General features: G+C 39.6%; 1 protein-coding gene across 3 annotated transcripts in view; it reads right to left on the bottom strand.

Moving 5' to 3' along the window:
- CEP128 (centrosomal protein 128) overlaps positions 1–24,908 on the bottom strand; it is a 504,131-nt gene that overhangs the window by 455,217 nt on the left and 24,006 nt on the right. The window contains exons 5-8 of one of the 3 annotated variants that reach the window (XM_023185111.1): positions 24,739–24,867; positions 22,899–23,054; positions 2,999–3,143; positions 482–643 (exon numbers count right to left, since the gene is read on the bottom strand). In XM_023185111.1, the coding sequence (XP_023040879.1) occupies positions 482–628 (147 nt within the window). In that variant the 5' untranslated portion in view covers positions 629–643; positions 2,999–3,143; positions 22,899–23,054; positions 24,739–24,867. The remainder of the gene's footprint in view (positions 1–481; positions 644–2,998; positions 3,144–22,898; positions 23,055–24,738; positions 24,868–24,908) is intronic. The other 2 variants (XM_023185121.1, XM_026455590.1) reach the window with 2 other exon arrangements.

The raw sequence follows: 24,908 nt of genomic DNA, 5'->3' as shown, positions 1-24,908 counted from the left end.
GGGATTTTGCAAATGTGATTACACTGAAGACTTCTAGACAGAGAGATTCTCCTGGATTATTGGGTGGACCCAATGAAATCACCAATATCCGTAAAAAAGGAAAAGGGAGGCAGGAGAAGTAAAGTCATAGGATGTGAGAAGGGCTTGACCCTTCCAACCCTTCCCTGCTGGCTTTGAAGATGAGGGAAGGCAGCCACAAGACAAGAAACGTGAGCAGCCTCTAGAAACCAGAGAAGGCAAAGCAATAGATGTTTCCCTTAGAGGCTCCAGAGAGGAACACATCCCGACCAACACTCTGAGACCCAATGAGACCAGTGTTGACTTCTGACATATGAAACTTTAAGATAATAATTTGTGTTGTTTTAAGACATTAGCTTTGCAGTAATTTGTTACAGCAGCAAGAAAACTAATCCACTGACTGAAACTATTAAGCAGCTGAAACTATTTAAATACTATTAAATGCAACCATTGTTAAACTAACCTGTAAAGTACTTGTTATAGTGTTGACCTTCTCGGTAACTTCTACTGTAGGAAGACTTCGAGCTCCCCTGTGAGTTGATCTGGCAGCCCATGGACTCAATCGGTCGCGATAGCGAAAGTGATCTGATTCGCTGGATGATTCTGCCATTGATGTACACAAATCCTTTGAAATAAATATAGGTCAAGGTTAATGAAACAGGAAAAAGCATAGAAATAAAAGACTAATATAACTGTTTACTTTTGATCTCCTGTCGTTGTTCAACCCATTAGTTATTTTGTACACTGTAATTTCTACATACATCCCATGTAATTCTCCCTCCTTCGTTTTCTCTGCTTTAAGGGAGCAATTCCTCAGATATGATTTTGGTCATGTTTACAAGTCCAGTGATAATAATCCCTGGGGTTCATGCAATGCTTCCAAATTTTAAAAGTATTTTCACATTTAGTACCTCACTTAATCCTACCAACAACACCATAAGGTAGATGAGAAAATCACAGATATTCTCTAAAGTTAGGACCGGCAGGTATCTTAATATTTGCCTAATGTCCATTCTACTATAAGAACATAGGTAAAGACACACAGCATGACCTACAATAAGACGGTCTCATTCAGTGTACACTGACAACTCTCATGCACCTTGATTTAAAATACAGTAGAATTAAACAAATGCTGTCATACAGGTCCAAATTCTACAATAACAGATACGTGAGAAGGTGGCATCTTCAATATCTCCACCAAAATAGAAAGCCGGACATCCTGAGTATAGGCATCAGTAGATAATTCTCTAAACATGCTTTTCTTCCATCCTTACCTCAGTTTTCTATTTAATACAGTAAAAAAAAATTATTTCATGCAAGGGAATCTCAAAAGTTTCAGGAAACCTTTTAATAGAAGTTGAAGAAACTAAATAAGTTCAGAACAAAGAAGCATCAGAGAAACTCAACTGATAAAAAGTGAAAGTGTATTGAGTATCGCAATAATTTCATTTTCTACTTAATGGTGGGTTAATGTTACTTTAACATTAATTGCTAGAATCTTTCTAAAATCTACATGGCCATTTTGCTGGCTGATTAAATACAGTGTGATAAAACATTTCTTTTTTTTTGTTTTGTTTTTTCAGATGGAGTCTTACTCTGTCACCCAAGCTGGAGTGCAGTGGTGCGATCTTGGCTCACTGCAACCTCCGCCTCCCGGGTTCAAGCGATTCTCCTGCCTCAGTCTCCTGAGGAAACATTTCTTGAATAATAGAGTATCTTAGACTTCCAGGATCTTTATTCTGAATGCATCTGGAAGTACACCGATCATACATTTAAGGAGAAAATAAAGAGAATTTGCTAAACGTGTACATGTCCTAAAGCATTTAATGAAAGCAATTGTGTTTTTAAAATATTAGATGAAATATAACTAAACAAATAAATAAACAAGCAAGAAACCTTGCCATAAGCTTAGGTTTTTTAAAATGAAATACAGTCTGTTACTGCTGTATCAAAAAAAAAAAGAATCAGTGAAATATCCAACTTCTTCACACTAGCTAAGACAGGGTTAGAGAACATCCTGTCGGAACACCCATGCTTCTCCTCTGCCCAGAGCTCTTAACTTCCTTCTGCATGTCTTCTCTGGTTCTTGCCTGTCTTCTCCTACACATAAGTACAAAGGTATAGTACACATGATGTGAGTCCCTCCCACCATAAGGAAACATGATGATTCATATCAAAATTCTATAGCTTAAAGCATAACAATTTTCATTTTAACAAGTCATAATTGTGGAAACTAGATTGAAGTTAACAAATCACTGAAGATAAGAAATCAGGCAGAATAAAAAGTTAATATTGAAAAAGCCAATGTGCTTAATATAACAGTTGTTAATGAGAACAAGAAACAAAATAACTGTTTTTGAGATAACGTGATATTTCTAAGAGTATCAAAATTTTAATAATAATCAGTTATCTGAAGACAACTTCACCAGATATAAATGGCATGTCAGACACTTCTACTATGTAGACAATTTAAGTCTCTAGATGACTAAAAATAATTATAACTGAAATTTGGGGATAATATTTAAGATATAAAACAGTACAGACTAATAAAGTAAACATGCATGTATCTACCACCAAGAACTAATAAATACTATCACTCTGACAGATGTACCTTTGAGAGTTTTTAGTAAAATATTTAGAACACTGTAAATAAAGTCTTAGTACCTTCCAGCCACCCCTCCTTCACCCAGTACTACTCCTGCCCCATTTTCCCAGGGATAATCACTAGCATGATTTCATGTATAACTCTCCAGGCTGTTTTTTATACTATTCCCACAGGCATGGGTACCTCAAAGTCTTTTTTTATAAAAAACACACTGCACTGAATTGATAAATATTAACAAGTAAAGATATGGGGGCATCTGCATTTAACTCTAAAGTAGAAAATCTTACTGGTATAAAATAAAATTAAGAACAACATAAACATAAATTATCTCCAACAGTCATATAACACAAGAAAAAAGAATGATCTCTCACTTACCCCCACTAGGATTACATACTTTTACTAAGACAGAATCACACGTTCCGGCATGAGTTTCACTAGCACACACACAAAGTCTTCAGCTATAAAGTTAAGTTACTGTAAGCAATAAAAGATGTTCAAATTCCTGCATCTGATGGAACTCCTGCAGAGACATCAAGATTTAAGATGAGATATATCTGAGAAATTTACATGGCTTTTTTTAAGCATATGAAACATTCAGCAACTATCTAAGGGCTTTAATTACATACATTTCATAAATGTTAAACTAAGTAAAATTTTAAAATCTCATTACATTAAAAAATAGAAGTTAGATTATTTTCATTGTTGATAAAAATCTGGCATTTTCTTCCACTATTACTGACAACACAAGGTCAAACATGATTCCCATAGTTAACTAACAGAGCACCTAACTAACCCTTCATACCACAACACAGAAGGCAGCTATAGTGGCAGAAGTCCATCCTTACCAAGAGTCACCAATCTATCATCAGCCAACACCACTACACCCTAGACACAGGACTGATGGAGGGAGAAGCAGATGAGAATGGAGTGGCCGCTGAAGTTGGCAAGAGGCTCACACCACATAATCAGAACCTACAGTAGAATACATGGAAGGCCATGAAAATCCTGAGAGCCCCTTAATATAACTGACTCAAAAAGAAAAATACAAAGCAATAAGTGTCAATTATACACTCTTCTTTTGTCATTAACAATGTATTATTTTACACTATAACTAAAAACTAATTTTATAAAAGAATGGTAAATAGTAATATCATTGGCATTAATGAAAACTGACAAGGCCTCTGAAAATATTTTCCTCAATTAAAGTTTACCTATTATTTCATTTCATGTCAATAAAAACATATTGAGAGTGGTCACATAAGGAAACAAATATTCAGGGCCATGAAAAGACATTTAACCTAATAATCTAAGAAATATAATTTAAACAATAAGATGCTTTTCTAGACTATGTAATTGTTTTCTGTTAAATGGTAACATCTATGGTTAGCGAGGTTGTAGGGGAAGGAGCACTTCTACACTTTCCTAATGGGAACATGCAAATTTGAATAACTTCTCTGGATGTCAGCAGGTAATAAGTATCAAGAAGAGCTTATACCTTTGCCCTGGTAATTACACTTCCAAAAATTTCTCCTAATAAAATCATTTAGAATACATATAGAAATTTATATACAAAAATATTTACTGTAATAGAGGCAAAATAAAAACAACTCAAATTCTCAAATTTCAAAATACAAGAATGGTTAAACTAAGGTATATCTATACAATGAACAGACATTAAAAAATTTGTTTCTGAAGAACATTTAATGACAAAGCATGGGATAAAGGCATGAATTCCAATTTCATAATAAATGTTATATGTTATCTGTATGTGTATATAAATGACCAGTTCTACAGTTTGAATGTCCCCTCCAAAATTCACGTTGAAATCTAATCCCCAATGAGGCAGTATCGAGAGGTAAGACCTTCGAAAGGTGATTGGGTCATGAAGGCTCCTCCCTTATGAATGGATTAATCTATACACGGAGTAATGGATTAGTGGGCACTGGTGGTTTTATAAGAAGAGAGACCAAAGAAGTACGCTTGGCCCCTCACCAGGTGATACCCTATGCTGCCTCAGGCCTCTGCAGACAGTCCTCACCAGTAAGAAGGTTCTCACCAGATGCAGCCCCTCAGCCTTGGACTTCTCAGCCTCCGTAACTGAAAGAAATAAAGCCCTTTTCTTTACAAATTACCCAGTTTCAGGTATTCTCTTATAAACAACAAAAAGTAAGCTAGGACAACCAATATATAAATTTAGAGGTGTGGGGAAGGGCAGAGATAGAGGGGGAGTGGGGAGAAACGGAACAAAAATAGATTTACTATCCAGAGTTTATAGCTGATTTGTTTTTCCAAAAACATTCCGGCCGGGCACAGTGGCTCATGCCTGTAATCTTAGCACTCTGGGATGCCAAGGCAGGCGGATTGCCTGAGCTCAGAAGTTCGAGACCAGACTGGACAACACAGTGAAACCCCATCTCTACTAAAATACAAAAATTGGCCAGGCATGGAGGCATGCACCTGTAATCCCAGCTACTCAGAAGGCTGAGACAGGAGAATCACTTGAACCTGGGAGGCAGAGGTTGCAGTGAGCTGAGATTGTGCTGCTGCATTCCAGCACGGGCGACAGAGCGAGATTCCATTTCAAAAAAAAAAAAAAAATTCCTACATTTCATGGATTTTCTACAATGATTTGCATTAATGTATAATCAGAGAGAAAACTACAATGTGTGCTTAAAAGAAACAAAAACAAATTCAACAAATTTAAAGATCTCTTCAGAGATAGCAGATTAATAGGCTGACAGCAGATTAACAGGCTGTCTACCCAGAAAATTTAATTAAATAAAAGCTCTATATTCAGAACTTTCATTTTCTTGGTAACTGTGTCGTTTTCCTCCCTGGCAACTTCTTGACCTTATTTCCTAGTCCCCTGGCATCTACCTAGGTAGGGCCATGCCACTATTTCTCACTAACTGATGAGCTGAAGAAATGAGCCGATCACAGGGCCAATCTCTACTATTTCATACTGAAGAGCATTCACTGACTAAAGGAAACATTTATCATGAGTTTATGAATTAAAAGAAAATTTCTTTTAATTTATATTATTTTCTCTTTGTAGTTTTACTGAAGTGCAGTTACTAGATTCAAAGATGACTCCCTTAAAGAAACATTCTAAAATACTAGAATGAACGTAAAAATTGGAGGATATAAAAATATACTAAGGTGTAGCAACATCACCTACGCAATCAAATTCTACTTTGGAAAACAAATTAAAAATGGTTCACAAGTTATATTTAATCACTATTATAATTTGAAGCCCAAAGAAGAATTATTAAGACTAGTATAAAAAAACATTTATGTATGCTCAAGGAAAATCTTCATCATTGTCTTTAAAGATTTAAAAGAAAAAAGTTCGGCCGGGCGCGGTGGCTCAAGCCTGTAATCCCAGCACTTTGGGAGGCCGAGACGGGCGGATTACAAGGTCAGGAGATCGAGACCATCCTGGCTAACCTGGTGAAACACCGTCTCTACTAAAAAATACAAAAAACTAGCCGGGCGAGGTGGCGGGCGCCTGTAGTCCCAGCTACTCAGGAGGCTGAGGCAGGAGAATGGTGTCAACCCGGGAGGCGGAGCTTGCAGTGAGCTGAGATCCGGCCACTGCACTCCAGCCTGGGCGACAGAGCGAGACTCTGTCTCAATAAATAAATAAATGAAAAAAGTTCAATTAGATAAGAAATTTACCCTCATTATCATAAGAAATTTCAGCATCACACACTGATGAAAGGAAGAACTGCTAAATTTGAAGAATGAACAAACTGTTGAATAACAATTTAAAGAAATAGAAATACCTAAATTCTGATTAAAGCTGAGAAAGGTATTTCTTTCAACTGGAGAAAAAGCAGTAAACACTCTTCTGCAGCTTACTACCACCTGCTGGTGCAACAAAATTTCTTATTAACAAGAAAGCAACATTTGTGCTCTCTACTTTTCAGACGTGAGCTTTTTCCAAATCTCTAGAGAAGACTAAGATGGCTGACCTTGGGAGAAAGTCTGGAATCTTAGAGCAAGCTCTGGGTCTGATATTACAATTCTTAGAATAGCTTATTTAGCTGCTCCTAACAAATCAGTATTTAAAGGCATAAATATTGTTGCTTCTGTCTTAATGAACCTTAAAAAGAAAAAATACAGCTACCAGAGCAAATAACGAATCCTCATCAATTCACTCCCACTGAGGATCTATCCATCTAAAACAAATGCCCATATGCAAACTTGAATACTGCAACTAAAGAGAGTAAAACTGCATTCAACCCTTGTAATAAGAGGATTGGCAATGAGCCTTTACAAACTCAAGTCCACCTCTTTTGTTATTTGACCTAAAGAGCCATCAGATTGTCTTCATTATAATGATGCACATTTGTATGTATGAGAGCTGTAATTTATTGATTCTCAAATCTCTTTTCCTCTGAGCCAGTTTAAAACAATTAGGATTTGCAAGCTGTTCCATAAAAGATAAGCACCCAGCATCAGGGGTGATATTTCACAAAGATTGACTAGTGCATGTTAAGTAGGTGATTGCTTCTGTGGCCTCCAAGTGCCTCAGCTGTCCCTGTCCAAGGTAATCGTCCTCAAAGAAGATGTTCAAGGTAATTGTGTTGATATGTAGCAGGTGAGGGAAAATTGAGAGTGTATTTTACACTTAATCATTAACAAAGTTCAAATTTTAGAATGTATTTCCTACTGTTTCTGATATGGTTAGGCTTTGTGTCCCCACCCAAATCTCATCTTAAATTGTAATCCCCATAATCCCCATGCATTTAGTGAGAGACCTGATGGGAGGTGACAGGACCATGGAGGCAGTTTCCTCCATGCCGCTCTCACGATAGTGAGTTCTCACAAGATCTGATGGTATTATAAGGGGCTTTTCCCTCTTCACTCCTCACTCTTCTCTCTCCTGCCACCATATGAGAAGGTCCAAGCTTACTTCCCCTTCACCTTATGCCATGATTGTAAGTTTCATGAGGTCTCCCCAGTCATGCGGAACGGTAAGTCAATTAAACCTCTTCGTTTATAAATTACCCAGTCTCATATAGTATCTTTAAAGCAGTGTGAAAATGGACTAATAGAGTTTCAATAGCTGTAGGACTTGAGAGCTTTGCCTCATCCTTCAAGTGAAAAAGTTAACAAGCCAGCAGACATTACCATGTAGAAACAGTTAACAATTGTACCTGTCTTCTTTACATCGGTGCTCTTCTGTAACTTCATCTGCTCAAAGTCTTTTGGCAAATTTATAAAAGATCAAAATCAAAAACTGTCCAGTCCACCAGTCAGTTCTGTTATGTTAGTGAACATAATACATTAGGAAACAGAATCAGATACTTAAATTGATTTTTCATCATTTAATGAGTTGTCACTACATTTAGAAATGAAAGATGAAAGTAAATAAATAAGTCATAGTCTTTGACAGGACAGAAAGACTTTTAAGTGTATTATAAATGGTGAGCTAAGTAATAAAACAAAATCCTTGGGGAGTCAGGTTAGGATTTTTCCACCCATCTTGAAGGATGCACATAAGTTTGACAGGTGGATGAGACAAGGAAATAGGATCCAATTAAAAACTGTCTCAGAGAAAAGTAGACAGGATCCAAATAAGCTCAGCTCTTGCATCCTTCTACCAGGGAAGTTCTGCCCTCATCTGATTTTCATGCTATGGTTTCATGGGTTTTTTTCAATGATTCTACTATTTTCAAAAGAAAATAAAAACACTTGAAAGCCACTACTATAACTAAAGAAAAAAAACTAAAGAATCCTGAGTGGGGAGTAACATGGTAATAAGCGCATCAACAGTAGAACAGCTGGGAGGCTGTTGCAATCTATTAGGTAATGAATGGTGGGCACCTAAGCCAGTGGCAGCAGAGATGAAGTGTAGCAAGGATGAATTAACTCTGAGGGCAAGGTAAAAGAGTAAAAGATGAATCACAAGTTCCAGGTTTTGGTAGCTGGATGGATGCTGAACTATTAAACTGAGCAAAGAAATCAATGAAAAGAAAGAGCTTTTAGGAGAACATATGTTCTAAATTGAACTTGTCTAAGCTTCAATTACAAAGAGAGGATCAATTTGTGCTTCAGGGAGGAAATATCAAACTAAAGATGTCTAATAAGCAACTGGATATGTGAGTCTAAGGAAATATTTGATAGTCATCAGTATAGGTGTGGATAAGATCACCAAGAAAAAAATGCACAATGAGAAAGGAAGTGGAACCAAAGAAAACCCTGGAAGAACTCCAATATACAAAAGGCAGACAGAGGAGGTGGCAAATGAGATTGAGAAGAAACATGAAAAGTAGGTGGAAAACTAGGGGGAACTGTATAACAGAAGTTATAAAAAGAAGGGTTTCAAAACAGCAAGAAAAAAAAAAAATGTTACAATTTCCCAGTCATCAACGAATTGCCTTTCAACTCCAAATCCATCCTTCATTGTCTGCTCTTCACACATAGAGCTAAGGTCTTTAAATATTTCTCCTTTGTAGCTAGCATAATGTTAAACTTTGTCATAGAAAGCATTGGAAGGGTTGTTTTTTGTTGTTGTTGTTTTTGTTGTTTTAACTCCAAGATGGTGGAATGGAGGCATCGTTGGCATGCCTCTCCCACTTGGAAAAACAAAATAGTGTGCAGAAAGTCATGCTATGAACTTTCTTCCAAGAAGCAACACAGGAACTTAAAAACACTGAAAGAAACCACAAACCCTTTGAAAGAAGCAGTGGGCAGTAGTCTACACGATAAACCAGGAGAAAAACTGGTAGTTGCCAGAGCATGAGTGGAGAGAGACTGCCTCCATGATACACTCTCCCACTGGCGAACCGAGCAATCCAGGCCACAGGAGAACACCTTAACCCTACCCAGCGCTGGTGCTGACTTAGTGAGCAGTGAGGTTTTATGAAAAGGAGCAGCATCAAACCATGTTTACTCCCAAGACCCAAGCAAGGACAGAGGGAAGCCATTCCTGATCCTACCTCACCAGGGACCTCACCTGAAGTCTGCTGGTTAACTGAGGCAGTGGTCACAGGTTGAGAGAAGCTCCCAACTGAGACCTGTGATATAATCTTTAGTGGGGACAAACGCCCTTGGTCAGAACCGAGGGGTGGGCAGAAAGTGTGCTAGAGCTGCAGGCACAGGACCTGGGAGCCTCTACTTCACGGGCTGACCAGGAGGTGCACGACCTAAAAGCTGGTTTCTGTGTCAGTTGGGAACACTTATGGCTTGGGACAGTTTTGAGGGCTGCGTGGAACCCAGCTAGCTACTGCTAACACCGTGGGTATGAGACCTGCCCTGCCAAGTTCATGGGAGCTAAGAGGGGCTTACTGCCACCTGCTACCCCATCCTTCCCCTTGTGGATTCTTCTGTACAGCAGAGGTAGCTGTGTTCCTCCCCGGAACATTACCCCTGTGACCAGAGAACTGTCCTCTAATCCCTATCGGGGCCACTGTTTGCACTCGAATGTGGGGAGCCAGAGTGTGGACTTGCCTGACCCAGCTCCGACTAGCTTTGCCCATCCACCTACTCTGGTAGCCTAACACGACAGAGACTTTTGCATGCTTCACGGCCCCACCCATTGCCTGAGACACCAGAGTACCTCCCCTGGGTAACATAAGGCAAGCACAATTCCCACCACTAATAGTGCAACTGATGCTCTTTTGCAAGCACTACCTACAGGCTGGAAGCAAACCAGCACAGCCCATTACAATATCTGCAGGGACATCATAGTGCTCAGGAAGAGAAACCGTTATGCATGACCTCAGCTACCACCATTGCCTGCATCACCCTGGTTAACCAGGAGGCCCTGAGTCTGTCCACAGGCCCAGTACATTACTACTACAGCTGGCATTTGAGAAAGCCAACACACTAAGGCTATTTATAACCAAGGAAATCTCACAGAGTGTGTCACTCTCCTCTCACCCCCATCAGAGCCATGCTAGTACTCACTGTTGGGAAACTGGAGGACAGTTCACAGCAGTGGATCCCTTGTAGACATTCTCCAGCACCAGCCTAGAATGTGGCAGCCCCACGAGGTGGCTAGAACCAGAGCAGCAGCAAGATTCATAGTAGTCTGGCCCTCAGAAACTGCTACTCCTAGGGTAAGGGGGAGCGTACCACATTAAGAGGGCAGACACTCCGTCGGACAAAAGAAACCAGACTGCAGGCTCTGAGTCCCTGAACTTTCCACTTGTGAGACGTTTCTTTCAGCAGAGGCACAGGTGCAGCGCTGGGCTCAGTAGGGAAAGTATGCGGCTCTACCCCAATTGTCAGGCAGCCTTGGTGCTCATGAAGGATCTTGGAGAAGGGGACTTTTCTCCCCCTCACTCAGCACTGCAGACACAGCTGGGGCTCCTCCCACAGAAGCATGGCATGGGTGCATCTGTAGACAGCCTTTCTATAACACTTCAGAGTGGCTGCATCCCCACAAGAGGAGTGTCCTCCAGGTTCAGGCTTGCAAGAGAGCCAGAGTCACAATCCCCCTCTACACAGATGAAAAGAGGTGCCTGTCTAATGGGAATAGTCAGAGCAGAGTGTGCAGAGTGTGACTGGGAGATGGATCACTTTCCCGGTGGCCCGGAAGGGAGGCTGTGGTGGCTCCCTCCCTTGCCCACAAAAAGACCTCAGTGCATTTCACTGAGAGCTTCCCCAGCCATCTCTGTCAAGGCTGTGGCCTCTGCCCACCACTGGGATACTGCATTTACCCAACTGCTTTAGTTGTAGCTGTTTTTCACCATGGGTACCTCCTACTGGCCTATAGCCTGAACTGTTCAACCCAGTAAATAAAACAATAGAAAAAAAAAAAATTTAAGTGCATACCACTGAGGAGTGAGGTAAGCATCATAAGATTTCTCACTCCAGCCCCACAGGAGAGAGTAAACCTGTTCACAAACCCAGCACATTGCTACTATAACCAGCATCAGAGAAAGCCATCACGCAAAGATTTTCTATAACCAGGAAACTCATACAGAGTCTTTGGCATTGAAAGTACCCAAAGCCAAAACTAGGTGACAATCAACTATAAACATTAAAGTCATACCCTCAAGGCAGGGCAGCGGGGAGAAGAAAGTTCTTAAAAATCCCTGTCCAATCAAAAACAAATTCAAAAATAATTAGAAGAAACAGTCTACCCAAATAAGAAGGAAACTAGAAAAATCATTCTAGCAATACGAAAATACAGAGTTCCATAACACTCCCAAAAGATCACACTAACTGTCCAGCAATGCATCCAAGCCAAGATGAAATTTTTGAAATACCAGATAAAAAATTCAAAAGGTTGATTATTAAGTTATTGAAGAAGATAAAAGGGAAAGGTGAAAACCAACGTAAAGAAATCAATGAAACAATTCAGGACATGAATGAAAAATGTTCTAAAGAGATAGACATTTCAAAGAAAAAAAAATGAGAACTTTTGGAAGTGAAAGGCACATTTAGGGAACTACAAAATGCAGCAAAAACTCTTAACACTAGACCAGACCAAGACAAAGAAAGAATTTCAGAGCTCGAAAACAAGGCTTTCTAAGTAAATCAATCAGACAAAAATAAAGAAAGAAGAATGAAAAGATATGAAGAAAATCTCCAAGAAATATGGAATTACATAAAATGGCCAAACCTAAGAATCATAGGTGTTCCTGAGAAAGAAAAAAGATCCCTGTCTCTCTATATATACAAAATTAACTCAAGATGGATTCAAGATTTAAATTTAAGACCTAAACCTATAAAAACTTAAGAAGAAAACCTAGGAAAAACTCTTCTGGACATTGGCCTAGGCAACAAATTTATGACTAAGACCACAAATGCAACAAAAACAAAAATAAATAAATGGGACCTAATGAAACTAAAAAGTTTGTGCACAGCAAAAGAAATAATCATCAGAGTAAATAAACAACCTGCAGGATGGGAGAAAATACTTGCAAATTATGTATCCAACAAAGGACTAATATCCAGAATCTACAAGGAACTCAAACATATTGGGGAAAAAAGTAATCTTATTAAAAAGTGGGCAAATGACATAAATAGACATTTCTCAAAAGAAGATATACAAATGGCCAACAAATATGAAAAAAAAAGACCAATATCACTAATCAGAGAAATCCAAATGAAAACCACAATAAGACAACCTTATTCCAGCAGAATGGTCATTATTAAAAAGTCAAAAAACAACAGATATTGGTATCAATGTAACGAAAAAAGAATGTTTATACACTACTGCTGGAAATGTAAATCAGTACAACCTCTACGGAAAACAGTACAGAGATTTCTCAAAGAACTAAAAGTAGATCTATCATTTGATTCAGGAATCCCACTATAGGGTATCTACCCAAAGGAAAATAAGTCACTATGTCAAAAAGACAGCGCACATCTATGTTTATCACAGCACAATTCACAATTGCAAAGATATGGAATCAACCTAAATGCCCATCAACTGATGAATGCATAAAGAAAATGTGGTACATATGTATACCATGGTATACATATGTATACCATACATATACTCAGCCATAAAGAAGAACAAAATAATGTATTTTGCAGCAACTTGGTTAGAACTGGGGACTATTATTCTAAGCAACTCAGAAATCAAAAACCAAATATTTCATGTTCTCACTTACAAGTGGGAGCTAAGCTATGGGTACACAAAGACATACAGAGTGGTAGGGTGGACACTGGAGACTCAGAAGGGGGCAGTGTGAGAGGGGGTTGAGGGATGAAAAGCTACCCATTGGGTACAATGTACACTACTCAGGTGACAGGTGCCTAAAATCCCAGACTTCACCACTATACAATTCATCCATGTAACGAAAAACCACTTACACCCCAAAGCAGGGGGGTCTCCAGCCATAAGCCAAGGACCACTACCAGTTCATGGCCTGTTAGGAACCGGGATGCAGAGCAGCAGGTGAGCAGTGGGTAGGTGAGCAAAGCTTCATCTGTATTTACAGCCGCCCCCCTTCACTTGTGTTACCACCTGAGCTCCACTTTCTGTCAGATCAGCGGTGGCATTAGATTGTCCTAGGAGCACAAGCTCTACTATGAACTGTGCAGGCGAGGGATCTAGTTTGTGTGTTCCTTATGAGAATCTAATGTCTGATGACCCAAGGTGGAGCTGAGGTGGTGATTCCATTCCTAGGGAGCGGCTGCAAATACAGATTACCATTAGCAGAGAGGTTTGACTGCACAGAGACCATAGTAAATCTATGGCTTGCAGACTCATATCAAAACCCTATCAGTGAGTAGCAAGTGACAAGCTGCATCTGGCAGCAGGCTTTAAGTCAGAATCCGATACTTACTTCAGTCTGCACGTGGCCTGTCCATTCTTTTATTTACCACTTCTGTCCATACCTCTTTCCTGCACTATGCGCTTGTCTCAGTCACTGTTTTGGTAAGCCCACAAGCTAACCCTAGCCAAAATGAGTAAAAACCAAACGTCACTGGAGAGCTTCTTTGAAAAGGGGGAAAGATCCAATGACGGGACAGCAGAAGATGCTAAAAGTGCCAACAAAAAAGAAAACTATATTTAAAAAAATTACCAAGAGTCCTACTTAAATTAAGAGTTCATTGCAACAGGTGATTCACCTTCTCCAAGCCTGCTTTGTATATGTGGTGACCAGCTATGCAATAAAGCCATGATATCTTCAAAACCGCTTCACCACATGGAGACCATGCACCCTGCATTAAAAGACAAGTCTTTGGAGTTTTTCAAAGGAAAAAACATGAAAACATGAACACGAAGAACAGAAGCAATTATTGAAGGTGACCACTTCATCAAATGCATGTGCACTGCGAGCATCATTCTTAGTGGCTAATCACATTGCTAAACCTAAGAAGTCCTTTACTACTGGTGAAGAGTTGACCTGCTTGCTGCTAAGGACATTTGTCATGAACTTTTAGGAGAGATTGCAGTTCAAAAGGTGGCACATGTTCCTCTCTTGGCTAGCACTACAACTAGATGAATTGATAAATAACAGAGAATATTGAGGCACAATTGTTAAAGAGGATTAATGAGTCATCGTGGTATGTAGTCCAGGTTGATGAGCCTATCAATGTTGACAATAAGGCACCAATGCTTGTTTTTATGCGATATATTTTTCAGGAGGATGTGCATGAGGATGCGATGTGTACTTTCGTTGCCAACCAGCACCACAGCTGCAGAACTATTAAAGTCTTTGAATGATTACATATCAGGAAAACCAAATTGGCCATTTTGTGTCGGTATGTGCACAGACAAAGCAGCTGCCATGACTGGATGGCTTGCTGGTTTCACTACTCAAGTCAAAGAGGGTGCTTCTGAATATGAGTCTATGCACTGTGTCATCCATGGAGAAATGCTGGGTAGCTGAAAAATGTCACCTGAACTTAACAACGTTTTGCAGAATGTGATTAAAATTATCAGTCACATTAAAGTACATGCCCTTAACTCATGTCTGTTCTTGCAGCTCTGTGAGGAGATAGATGCGGAGTACACACGTCATCTCTTATACACAGAAGTGAGATGGCTTTCTAAAGGTAGGTCACTGGCCAGAGATTTTGAGTTACAAGAGCCGCTCCAGAGAGCTCTTTTAGAAATAGTCACTACTGGCAGCACATTTCAGTGACACGGAATGGGTTGCAAAACTTCTTTACTTGTGTGACATATTCAAATTCAACCTGCTCCACAAACTCAATCTGTCCCTTCATGGGAAAATGACAACTGTGTTCAAGTCAGCAGATAAAGTGGATGCATTCAAAACCAAACTAGATTTATGAGTTTTGACATGTTTCAAATATTAGCAGAGATTTTGAAAGAGACTGAGCCAGGGCCTCCTTTCTCCCAGCTGGTGTATGATCATCTATCTCAGCTTTTAAAGGAGTTTGAGCATTACTTCCTGATACAGTCTGGCTGTGTCCCCACCCAAATCTCACCTTGAATTGCAGTTCTCGTAATACCCATGTGTCGTGGGAGAGACTGGTGGGAGGTAATTGACTCATGGGGGCAGTTACCTATCATGCTGTTCTCGTGACAGTAGTGAGTTCTCACAAGATCTGATGGTTTTATAAGGGGCTTTTCCTCCTTTGCCTGGCACTTCTCTCTCCTGATGCCATGGGAAGAAGGACGTGTTTGCTTCCCTTCCACCATGATTGTAGGTTTCCGGAGGCCTCCGCAGCCATGCGGAACTGTGGGTCAATTAAACCTCTTTCCTTTATAAATTACCCAGTCTCGGGTATTTCTTTGTAGCAGCATGAGAACAGACCAACATACTTCTCAACCACCAAAGATCCCCAAATTGGGAAGAAATGGCTCCGCGACCCACTTGTAAATAAACCAGGTGAATAAACTTTGTCCATGCTAGAAGAGGATCAACTTCTTGAGACTGCAAATGACTCTGGCCTTAAAAGTATGTATGAAACAACTTCAAACCTCTATATGTTCTGGATTTAAGTCAAGGCAAAATATCCTGAGATTGCCTTGTGCACCAAAAAGCCTGCTTCCATTGCCAACATCCTATCCTTGTGAAGCAGGGTTTTCTGCAGTGACAGCAACCAAAATGAGACTACAGAGTAGAATGGACATAAGCAACACACTTTGGGTGTCACTGTCTCCCATTACCCCGAGATGGGACTGTCTAGTTGCAGGAAAAAAAAGCTCAGGGCTCCCACTGACTCTATGGTGAGTTGCATAATTATTTCATTATATATTACCGTGTAATAATAACAGAAATAAAGTGCACAATGAATGTAATGCACTTGAATCATCCCAAAACCATCCTTCTCTCTGCCTCCCAGTCTGTAAAAAAATTGTCCTCCATGAAAAGTGCCTCTGGTGCCAAAAAGGTTGGGGACCTCTGCCTTAAAGCTATTGAAACCAAAAATAATAATAATCATAATAATGATTTTTTAAAAGGACACTGCAGGAGGAAGGGGCTTCTCTTTCTGGTTCCATGTTTTCCGTTTGTTGCATTTTCATTTCAGCATCCTGTGTGAGGGATATCCAGTGGTACTCAACTCCATCAAGTGTCAGCAGAACCTGTATTGGGCAGCTTCCCATCAAGTTTTAGTAACCCAACCTCTACTCAGATTCTTAGTGAATCTGACAGACACCCTCACAATCAATCCCCCTGCTTCACCCTACCAGCATCCTGGAGAGGTGTTTCCTGCCCATCATTTGTGGTGTGGTTCCCTGCTTTCCAGCATCACTCCGCCTTTAATTAGGAACAGTGTCCCCTCCTTGTCCAGCAACTGTGGATCCGCTATGACCCAGTAACTCAGCAAGTCTCTCCACCACTCAGGGGGCTATAGCCACACCTTCTCCAACAAGGTCTGAATCCCAGCCTTGAAGAGAGCCCCCTCCAACTTTATACCTCCTTTGGGCACTCTCTCTCAGCCCAGGGGATTCTTTAGAGTCATCTCTGTCCTTTTACAGATAATCCCCGTATAGTTAATTATATCAGGAGTCAGCAAAGTTTTTCTCTGCCACAACTATTAGCCTCTGCCAGCTGCAGCACAAAAGCACAGACAATTATAAATGAATGGGGTCGCTTGATCTGACCTGTGGTAGGCTAAATTTAGCCCATGGGATATGGTTTACCAACTGCTGCTGTATGTTAAACTTTCCCTGTTAAAATTACTGTGGGACATCTGTCTCGCCTGTTTAGGGGCAAATGCTGACTGAACTCTAACTGAGAGATGAATGCAACAGATATGTCAAGTAGGAAGAGGAATAGAAATCACTATCCTTTGGAAGTGCTAGTGACTGTATCAAAAGCAGTCTCAGTAAAACAGCTTAGGTGAGGATGAGGCCAGGTTGTGGAGAAAACAGAAGGTGAAAAAGCAGAAGCACTGTGTATATATAAATCATTCTTTTAGGAAGTCTGGATATGTGAAGAAAGAAAGAGATTAGTAGCTAGAGAGGAATATTTATGTGTGGGAAATAAGCCTCAGATTGCAAAATAGTTGAGGTTCTGATGCCAGGTAGATCCAATATACAAGAAATAAGATGTCAGACTTCAGACAAGCCCTATCTACCATTAGGATCCATGCAAGCAAGGCACTTATTGTTGAGAGTCCTGCGCAACCACTGGCTGAGAGTTTGCTACACTTCTTTCCTGCAAACACTGTGACATACTTTCCCCACCCTCTGCAGTTAATTCCCAGCTTTCAAGCCTCCTGTCTTAATAAGTTACACAAATAATGGCCTTCATCCTAAAACTGCTTTGCAGTACCAGATGGTTCAGCAAACTATGGCACAGTCAATTTTAAGGGTCAGGAAGAAGATAATGATTTCTTGCCTAAGCACTCAAAGACCATCCTTTGGCAAAAGTTTATTGAGCAGACCTTAAAATTAAAGGTATCAATAGGAAATGTTTTTTAAAACATCGATAAAGTAGAAACATACTGGATTTAACGATTGGAGCACATAGCTGGAAATCAGAACATCAGAGGTACAAACGTGAGAATCACCATTTCCTGAACACCTCAGTATGAAAGGTACTTTGCATACAGTCAAGTATCTCTGCAAAGCTTGGCTTAACCTCAGTCCAACCTTACAAAGAGGATTTCTAACCTCCCCAAGGACATACACTAGCTCTTGTTTATCTATTCCCAGGCTCCAGAATAGTGTCTTAGTGTTTGGCACATACAATATTTACTTCTCAAATGAACAAAGTAGTCCCTTTTTTGCAAATGAAGAACTACTAAGGCTCCCAGTAGTTAAGCAGCTAGAAAAGCCTGGATTCAAACCACACCTTAAAGCAACCTTCTAAATAACTAGGAGACCCCACAACTGGAAACATATATAAACCAAGACAGAAAAGAAAATTTGTTTTAGTTTGCTTTTCTGTAAAGTTATAAGACTATGATATATTACTTGCTTACATTTATACAAAAGCATAATAATGTTCAACTTTATTTAAATAATAATAGCTATTGATTTATGGTTTTCTATGGACTAATTTCTGTACTAAGTGCTTTACATACGCTCTCTCATTTAATCCTCATAACATTATTATTATCATCCCCATTTTATAGAAAAGAGAACTAAGGCTTAAAGAAGTAAAGTAGCTTAAGTGGCAGAGCCAGGATTCAAATCCAGATAAGAAGACTAGTTCCAAAACTCAACTTTTAAGTCAATACACTTGTTACATGTAAATGGCAGTGGCGAAAAGTCAAAAAAACAAAAACAAAAAAAAAACAGGTATACCAGTGAGTAAAAGTACTCTTCCCTAAAAGCAAAATAAACTGATAAGAACAAAGGGCTTGGGTGGGCACAGTGGCTCATGCCTGTAATCCCAGCACTTTGGGAGGCTGAGGTGGGTGGATCACTTGAGGTTAGGAGTTCGAGACCAGCCTGGCCAGCATGGTGAAACCCCATCTCTACTAAAACTACAAAAATTAGCTGGGTGTGGTGCTGAGCGCCTATAATCCCTGCTATTTGGGAGGCTGAGGCAGGAGAATTGTTTGAACCCAGAAGGTAGAGGTTGCAGTGAGCCAAGATTGCACCACTGTACTCCAGTCTGGGTGACATAGTGAGACTCTGTCTAAAAAAAAAAAAAAAAAAGAATAAAGTACTTATTGTTGTAATTAAGGCTGTAAATCCCCCCAGAAAAACAGAACACACATGAGCTAGCTTAAGTGAAACAGAAATTAATCGTTTTTAAAGAATACAATAATGATGGTAGTGGTGGTGGCGGTCATCATGGTAGAAGCAAAAATAAGCAATAATATTAATAACTCAATAATTAAATGGCCCATTTCTGTGCCAGGCCCTGTTCTAAGCACTTTACTTGTATTAACTAATTTAACCCCAACAACAGCCCTGTAGAGTAAACACAGCTGTAACCAATATTACAGGTAAGGAAACAGCTTCCAAAAGTTAACTTGCCCAAACTCAAAAAGGTAGAAAGCTTTCTTCCACACAGACATCTCTATTCCACAACCAAAACCTAGCAGGCTCAGTTCCAGGCTGTATTTTTGCTCTGATTTCATCAGGAGTCCACCCTGGTCCAGCACCTCAGGGCAGGAGGCAGAATCAAATGGACCAGTGCCTGGAAGCAGAGAATTAAAGCTCATCCATTCATCCATGAGCACATTCATTCACAAGCACTTATTCATCCATTCACCGCACCTGTTTCATAGCAAACCCTGTTGACAGAGTAGATTCTAAATGTTTATCAAGCCAGGCACTGTGGCTCATGCCTGCAATCACAACACTTTGACAGACCAAGGTGGGAGGATCACTCGAACCCAGGAGGTCGAGGCTGCAGTGAGCCAAGATCACACTACTGCACTCCAGCATGAGTGACAGAACAAGACTTCATCTCGAAAGAAAGAAAGAGAGGAAGGAAGGAAGGGAGGGAGGGAGGAAGGAAGTTTATCAGAATGAATTAAATGGATTCATGTAACCACAAATATTCCCATCTCCCAAATACTCCAAGCACCAGCATTATAGAAATTTCAGAGAGGTGTGCATATCTGATAAAGGCCTGCTAAGCCTCTTAGGGTCATTCATAATTAGTGATAACAAGATACCAGAAACAAGATTTAAAAACTAAAAGAAAAACTCACAAAAATATTTGCATTATATGGGAACCAAAGGGTTAATCAGCTCCTTCAAAAACACAAGAAAAAGAACAGTCCAGTTGTAAAAGACTCAAAAGATATATAAACAGACAATTCACAGAAATCAAATGACCTTAACAAATGCTATTTGTTATTTCACTAAATAATTGCAAATTAAAATAATAAAATGATACTCTTGTCTATCTGTTTTATACAGATGAAAAAAACCTCTCACTCACAGGGTTAGCAAAGTTATACCTTGTTGTAAGAGTATTAACTATAAAAATCTATAGTAACATGTATATCTACTATGTACCCACAAAAATTAAAAATTAAAAAAAAAAAAGCTACATTAGCTTTTCTGGAGAAAAACCTGGCAATACAAGTAAAAATAAATAATACAGGCCAGGCGCAGTGGCTCATGACTGTAATCACAGTACTTTGGGAGGCCAAGGGAGGAGGACTGCTTGAGCCCAAGAGTTCGAGATGAGCCTGGGCAACATAGTGGGACCTTGACTCTAAAAAAAAAAAAACAAAATTAGCCAGGTGTGGTAGTGCACATCTGTGGTCCTAACTACTCGGGAGGCCGACGTCAGAGGATTTCTCAAGCCTGTGAGGTAGAAGCTGCAGTGAGCCAAGATCGCACCACTGCACTTCAGCCTGGGTGACAGAGTGAGACCCTGTCTCAATCAATCTATAATATACATAGATGTTGACTCAGAAAATCTATTTCTATGACTATTATCCTAGGAAGATAAAAGAAGATATTTATATAGATATATAGATATATTTTATGTATAGATATATGCATAAGAATTTCACTGTAGAAATTCTTCAGAAATTTTAATTCACTCATCCATTCATCCATGAGCACATTCATTCACTCCACCCTGGGCAGCAGAGAGAATGAATTTTTTTATACTTGTAAAAGAGTAAGAAAAAAATATAAATCCACTGGATAAGAATACATTAAACGTATCTAATCACTGGGACACTACGTATCTGTTAAAAGAGACAAGGGTGAATCCTAAGTGCTGACCTGTAACACTACGTTGTTACAAAAAAGAAAAACACACTATACAAAAGTATGAATGTATTGAAACTACTTCATATCAGATTCAACCCGGAGACATTACATGGATAGTGTATTCTACAATATACACGCTAATATAGTTTTGAATAATCTAACAAATCTAGATTATTTTTATATTATTTCCAAAATTTCTGGACCAAATTATCCCAATAGGACCCCCATCCAGCTCTAAAATTATGTAATTCTAATTTTTTTTTTTTTTTTTTTTTTGGGACAGCATCTTACTCTGTCACCCAGGCTGGAGTGTAGTAGTATGATCACAGCTCACTGCAGTCTCGACCTGCTGGGCTCAAGTAATCATTCCACCTCAGCCTCCTGAGTAGCAGGGACCAAAGGCGCATGCCACCATGCCTGGCTAATTTTTTTATTTTTTTGGTAGAGAAGGGGTCTTGCTATCGCCCTTGAGAATATCGCCCAAGATATTCTCAAATTCCTAGGCTCAAGCGATCCTCCTGCCTTGGCCTCCCAAAGTGTGGGATTACAGGCATGAGTCAATGCACCTGGCCTAATCCTATAAAGTTTGTACACCTTTGATCTTATACACAGTGCTAGTATTCTTTTTTTTTTTTTTTTTCTGAGATGGAGTCTTGCTCTGTTGCCCAGGCTAGAGTGCAGTGGTGCACAAAGGTCCGCCTCCCGGGTTCACGCCATTCTCCTGCCTCAGCCTCCCAAGTAGCTGGGACTACAGGTGCCCACCACCACACCCAGCTAATTTTTTCATATTTTTAGTGGAGACAGGGTTTCATCGTGTTAGCCAGGATGGTCTCGATCTCCTGACCTCATGATCCGCCCACCTCAGCCTCCCAAAGTGCTGGGATTACAAGTGTGAGCCATCGCACCCCACCACACAGTGTTAGTATTGCAAGGCCACAGTGTGTCTCCCCTCTACGTTTCAGAACCTTTTATTAAAGCACAATATGAAATCCAAAAAAAGGTTCAGAATTTTTATATCTATGTTGTAAATTTAAACTTTTAACATTACACTCTTAATTATCAATTATAATTCATGTTGAATTTATTTATGGAAATCACAAATTATAATGATCTCTTACCTCAATAAGAATATAAGGACCACTATATTTAAAAAAAAAAAAAAAACTAAGAAAGATAATATAACTTTTTGGACACTGAAAGAAAGAGATGAATAACTACACACTAGGCCATATATGGTACACTTAACCCAAAAATGTTGAATATGAATCAAACTGTATTAGAGGGCACTTATAAACAGCAATGAAGCCCCTTGGCAGTGGGTGGGACTGAAATTTGGAGTCAGAAGACCTGGAAACAATGACCACTCTTTTGGCTCCAGAATCCCAAACAAATCAAATAACCTGAGACTCAACTGCCTCCTTTGTAAAAGCCTGATAAAGGAATTATATAATACCTGTAAAAGGTGCCTGACAGAGTGCCTGAGACAAAATAGGTTCTCATTTTCTTGTTTAATAGAAACAGCTGCATCACTGTTGCTTTTGTTAAGGTTAAGGACATCTCAACTTAACTAGTTTGTTCGTCTGAATGTTTGTAGCATTGTATACACAACAATTCTATACTCTATTTTTATACTATATATTAGAAAGGGGCTTCTTGTTTCCAAAACTCTATTTGTTGGCATAGTCTTTTCCACCATAAATATGCAAAAACATGTGTTATCTCCGAAATTCAGGGAGAAAGCATACTTACAAAGCACACCCCCAAAACTCCGAGTTGCTCTTCTCTGAGCTCAACGCTCTTTTTAGGCACATATGTCTGCCTCCTATCATTTCTTCATGAGGTTCAGGGCAAAGGGCCTAGTCAAGCAGATGATCTTTGGTTGCCCCTATACTTTCCCCAAACCACCTACAAATAAACGAAACAAGGGATAAGACATACCTACAACTTTAAACATTTTTAAATAATGAAATATGAAAATTAGGTCCCTATCTAGTACAGACTCTGGCATAACACAGAACAGAGAAAATGCTCCTAGAATCATTCAAAAGCCCAAGTGACCTCACTACAATTCTTCACATCCAAGTGCCCAGCCAACATATTGTCACTGGTGACTTCCATCCATGCCTGGTCATCCCTGGGGCTTGCCAGAGAGCTCATCCTCCAGTGGGAACAGCAGCCCAAGTCTAGCCAAAAGTACTACGCCATGAGCATGTCTAAAAGTTGGTAACTAAGTCAGGTAATACAGTTAACATGTTACTTCTGAGTGTGGTGACCCAATTGTACTTCTAAACCAGTCTAACACTCCTAAAGGAAATATTTTATAAGTTGTCCAGTTCTTCCCATACTCAGTGCTACAATTAAATAAATAAAAGTAAAATGCCTTTGGTTGTAGGAAAGAGCTATGGATAGAAATGTTTTCAATTATTTGTGACTGCTTTCGCAGCAATCTCTAAGAATCCACAGTAAGTGATCCAGAGAATTGGGAGCTGTCTGCATAAAAGGCAGATCTGGGAATACATCTATAAATCATTTCAAGAAAAAAAAAAAAGTATTCTGAAAAAGCTAATCAAAATAAAACTGTCAAGAAACAGTTCAAGGAGACTCCGGTTATGCAATGGCAGACAAGATATGCTGAGAGAACATAGGTACGCTGCACACTTCACTCTTCTAACAAAACAGCCACCATAACCCATGAGTCACAGGCACAACCAAATTTATGTATGCCAATGTGAAACTGCCGAAGTTTTAACCTTATCTCTGTGCTGTCCAGTACAGTAGTCACTAGACACATGGCTACTGAGCTCTAGCACTAGCCAGGTCAAACTGTCATATGCTATACATGTAAAACACACACCAGATTTTGAAGACTTAAAATATTTTTTTTTAATGTATACACACGCACGGTGGCGAGCTACTCCGCAGGCTGAGACAGGAGAATCGCTTGAACCCAGGAGATGGAGGTTGCGGTGAGCCCAGACCGCGCCACTACAGTCTAGCCTGGGCAACAGAGCCAGATTACGTCTCAAAAAAAAAAAAAAGTAAAAATCTCAATAAGTTTTATATTACTCCATTGAAAACATTTTTCTATATTGTGCTAAATAAACTATTAAAATTAATTTCACCAGTTTCTTTTTACTTTTTTAATGTTGGTACTAAAAATTTAAATTCACCTCTGTGGCTCACAGTGTATTTGTATTAGACAACACTAATCTGCATAATTAATAAAAATAAACAATAAATGCTGAGCACTTGCAGGGTGCCAGATACTTTACATAATACTCAAATCAATGCTGCAATTAATGGCAGAGTTTTATCAGACGCCTACATAACAGATTGGCTCCATCAAACCAATAAAAGATGCAGCTGGGATTCAATGTCAGGTATTTCTACGAAATAATTCAATTAAGGGACAGCTAACAGCTAAGGCTGGAGCAATTCCCATGATGGCACGGAAAAAGAGCTCAGTAATACAACGTTCCCGAGAGTAGCAAGCTTTTTGTGACTACAAAACAGGTATTAAAAAAAAAAAAAAATTAAGTTCTATAGCAGGACAGGCAAGCAAATGTCAGACGTTCTCTGAAGCACCTACCGAATGAGTCCAATCTCCTGTCCCTTAAAGTTTCACAGATGCTAGCGGTAGAGCAAGCTGCTCCCAAAGGAAGGACAATGCAGTCCAGATTCGCTGGATAACCTGGCCAGGACCTGACCGCGGGCACCCCTGCCGAGAGAGGGAGGCCTCGGGATGACAGGCGCGCCGTC

The sequence above is a fragment of the Piliocolobus tephrosceles genome, chromosome 6 (assembly GCF_002776525.5).
Source record: "Piliocolobus tephrosceles isolate RC106 chromosome 6, ASM277652v3, whole genome shotgun sequence".
In the NCBI taxonomy this organism is placed as follows: Eukaryota; Metazoa; Chordata; class Mammalia; order Primates; family Cercopithecidae; genus Piliocolobus; species Piliocolobus tephrosceles.
This window is presented reverse-complemented; position numbering and strand designations above follow the sequence as displayed.